Source organism: Tarenaya hassleriana, unplaced genomic scaffold, assembly GCF_000463585.1.
Source record: "Tarenaya hassleriana unplaced genomic scaffold, ASM46358v1 Cleome67, whole genome shotgun sequence".
In the NCBI taxonomy this organism is placed as follows: Eukaryota; Viridiplantae; Streptophyta; class Magnoliopsida; order Brassicales; family Cleomaceae; genus Tarenaya; species Tarenaya hassleriana.
Window position 1 is genome coordinate 253,739 of NW_010969242.1, and position 3,605 is coordinate 257,343.

The 3,605-nt window shown below is 36.8% G+C and overlaps 1 protein-coding gene across 1 annotated transcript in view; it reads right to left on the bottom strand.

Moving 5' to 3' along the window:
• Window positions 1–3,279: 3,279 nt before the first annotated feature.
• Window positions 3,280–3,605, bottom strand: part of LOC104800325 (3-oxo-Delta(4,5)-steroid 5-beta-reductase-like) — a 1,885-nt gene continuing 1,559 nt past the window's right edge. Inside the window, exon 3 of the mRNA XM_019200921.1 lies at window positions 3,280–3,605. This exon is cut by the window's right edge and continues 6 nt beyond it. Within this exon, the coding sequence (XP_019056466.1) occupies window positions 3,393–3,605 (213 nt within the window). The 3' untranslated portion in view covers window positions 3,280–3,392.

Below are 3,605 nucleotides of genomic sequence, written 5' to 3' on the forward strand. Positions count from 1 at the left end.
CATGTGCTGGATTGTAGATAGTCAAGACGAGATTTGTACCTCTCGTAAAAGAGAGAGATATCGTTGAGCCCCCTCGTGTGAGCGAGACTGTAGAAATGTGTGGCCGCACTATAGACGAACGTCGTCTATTTCAGACAGTCGAACTCAGTGAATGAGAAAGCAGCCGAATCAGATAAGGTGACTTGTCTATGCCTTATATTCGACATATGATATCGTGATACAAAAGGATCATCAAACGGAATCATCACTGGCTTTCGTAGGATCACGAACAAACTTTATTCGAGATAGGTAGTCATAGTGTCTTGCTAGAGACCGCCTATGACTTGTGTAACCGAAATAAGAGATTTCGGGTTATACTGCTATATCGGATGAGCCTACAGGGTCACACACACAGAAAAAAACGAATGCGCGAGAAGAGACGAGAAAATCCCGGTGGAGCAGAGGCCAGACCGACCGGTCCAGAAGGTCTGGACCGATCGGTCCAGCCAACCGAGACCGATCGGTCCAGAGGTAACGTGCAAATGTTGCTCGGTCCGGAAAATATTCCAGACCGATCGGTCTGGAACCATGGACCGATCGGTCCACATGTTAAAAGCTCCAGACCGATCGGTCCAGGCCTAGACCGATCGGTCTAGACGTCGGAATTTCCTAAGCTCGCTCTAATTAGGGTTTTAAGTGGGATTAACTTTGGGGAACGCCTCCTAAGCCTCTTGGGAAGTTTTTCAGACCCAATTGACAGGTTTTGAGAGTGAAAAACCTAAGAGTTAGATCCCTGAAACCCTTACGCAAAGAGAAACGTGTTCTTCAGTCCTAGCAGACAAGTTCCAACCGTTGGAATCCTTTCCGCCATGTGGATACGTGTAGAGGGCAAGGTATTCTTCCTGCCTACAGTGATCGGACGAACACATCAATTGATACAGGCCCCGGATCGATTGAGGTAAGCGTTCTAACGTTTCTACATGATCATGCATGATAGGTTTTAGGGTTTCATCAAAATTTTTGTTTTACATCCGCTACGCAAACCCTAGAACTGATCTCTTAGGAATTAGATTCGCTCTTGAGATCCCAGGAAAACCCAACAAATATAATCCTACATAAAAATGATTCAAACATAAAAAAAAAAACAAAAACATATTGTTGATTAATTTTTCAAGCTCTCTCAATTTTCGGCTTTTGCACCTGAAAATCACAAAAAAAAAAATATTATCAAACCGAAACCAAAATATCATAGATGCACATATAAACATCTATAAATCTGAATTTTCACCCATATACAATTCAAATTGAAAAGATCTGAATATCCATCATACAAATATAAATTTTCAACCATATATTAGACAAATCATAAAAAAATTCCAATACAAACCAAATAAAAATACCTAAAAAAATCAAAATCTGAATCGGAATATCCATCATACTAACCAAAATGAAATAGAAGGATTGAAACTTACCAGAGTACTCCAAGTTTGAATCAAGATAGCCTGAAAACGAGCAAGTCGAGTCGAAGAAGAGAGTTGTATCGCGTTTGCAGGAGAAGGACTCGCTCGAAATCGTGGGAGAAATGTAACCTTTCGTCGAAGTGTCAATGTAGAGAAGAACCGAAGAGGTGGAGTTCGAAAGTGAGTACAATAAGTGAAAGAGAAATGGTAGAAATTAGGGTTCATGTGAATGAAAGAAAAAATGGGGTAGGAGGCATGTGTGTGTGAACAAGAGGGGAAAGGGAAAAATGGGGACTAGGGTTTATTTTTAGGTTTTAAGGGTAAAACTGTAATTTAGGTAATTTTGGATACCGCGAATAATTACCCGACTCAAAACTCATTATCCAAACCCGAATCCGAAATTCGGGTATTTCTAAAATGAATACTCGATCTCGTCTCGTTGAGTGGTCGGGTACCCTAATTTTGGGTACTAGTTTCATGGATTGGGTCAGATAACCGAATTTCGGGTTTTTTTTTCCCACCCCTGTATGACACTGCCTTTTAGCATATTTTGGTCCTTTAATCGGAAATGTATATATATGCGCTACTATTGCAAAATCTTGGTTTTACCGGTTTTCGTGTTTAAACGCTCCGAATGTACATGAAATTTATATGATGTCTTTCCGTAATCCAAAGCGTGTTGTATGATTTAATGGATTAGATTTGGTTAATCCATTTAACCTAAATAATTCATAAATCAATTTATATAATACATTATATATTATGCGCATATGAATATCTATTAATATTTTATAAAATATATTTATTTATTTTTTGTATTAAATCTGGTTCGATTATGTTTGAATTCGTTTAATTCTATTTTATTTCATTTTAGATTTAGTTTTATATAAAATTTCGTTCAGGATTTTTATTGATTAGCTGAGAAATGATGAATTAATAGAATAAAAGTAATATTTAAGATAAATAAATGAGTTAATTGGATAAATCTAATTTAATGGATTGAATTTGGTTAGGTGAGAAATGGTGAGTTGACAGAATAAAAATAATATTTAAGATAAATAAATGAGTTGTGAAAAAAAAGAGATAAATAAATGAGTTAATTAGATAAAACCATTGAATCCATTTTTAGTAGAGGTGTCAAAACGAGTCCGGCTCGCGAGCTGGCTCGTGGCTCGTCAGAAAACGAGTGATATGAGCTACGATTTTTTTAGTTCATTAAAAAACGAGTCTAATGAGCCATGCTCATTGAGCCTGGCTCGGCGAGCTGACGAGCTGCTCAACGAGCTGACTTTTATTTAAAAAATAAATTAAATTTATATAAAAAACTCTAATATAATTTTATATTTTTTTTTCATATCATTCATATGATATTATAAATATTTTAATTATTATGATGGTGATAATTGAAAATATTAAATGATATTGGAGTTTTATTAATTTTTTTATGTATTTATTTAAATTTATAGTTAAATTTAGAATAAATATAAATAAAAAATATTATATATCTCTGGTTCAACGAACCAGCTCGTTCAGATTGGAAAATTAGCGAGCGATCTGAGCCAAGGTTTTTCTGGCTCGTTAGAAAACGAGTTTAACGAGTTGAGCCCAAAACGATCCGAGCCAAATGGACCGAGCCCAAAACGATCCGAGTTGGCTTGTTTGACACCCCTAATTTTGAGTTTGAGATTTAACCCATTAAATAAACATGATCGAGATAAATCATCCAAATCTAATTATTATCGGGTGACATAACCCATACGCATACCCATACCCATACCCATTTCATTCCATTTCCCAAGCAACTTTTGCCTTTGCCACTCGATCTTGTTAACCAAGAAACAGACATCGGCAAAAAAAAATAAACATTTTGCCCGTTTTTTATTTCTCTGGATCATGAAGAACAGACATAAGACATCGAGACAGACATCAACCCAGAAAGTGAAGAAGATAGGTCTAAGGCACGATCTTGTAGGCTTTGTACTTGTCAATCCAAGAGATGAAGGAGTTCTTGGAGTTCCTGAAGCCCAGGAAGCCATGTTCCTTGCTCTTGTTCATACTGTCTATCATTCCTTCCACTCCAAGTATCACATCCGCAAACCACCACACTCCCACTTCCTCCATCTTCGTCTTCTTCAGTTGATTCTCCTTCACTATCTCCTCCCATCC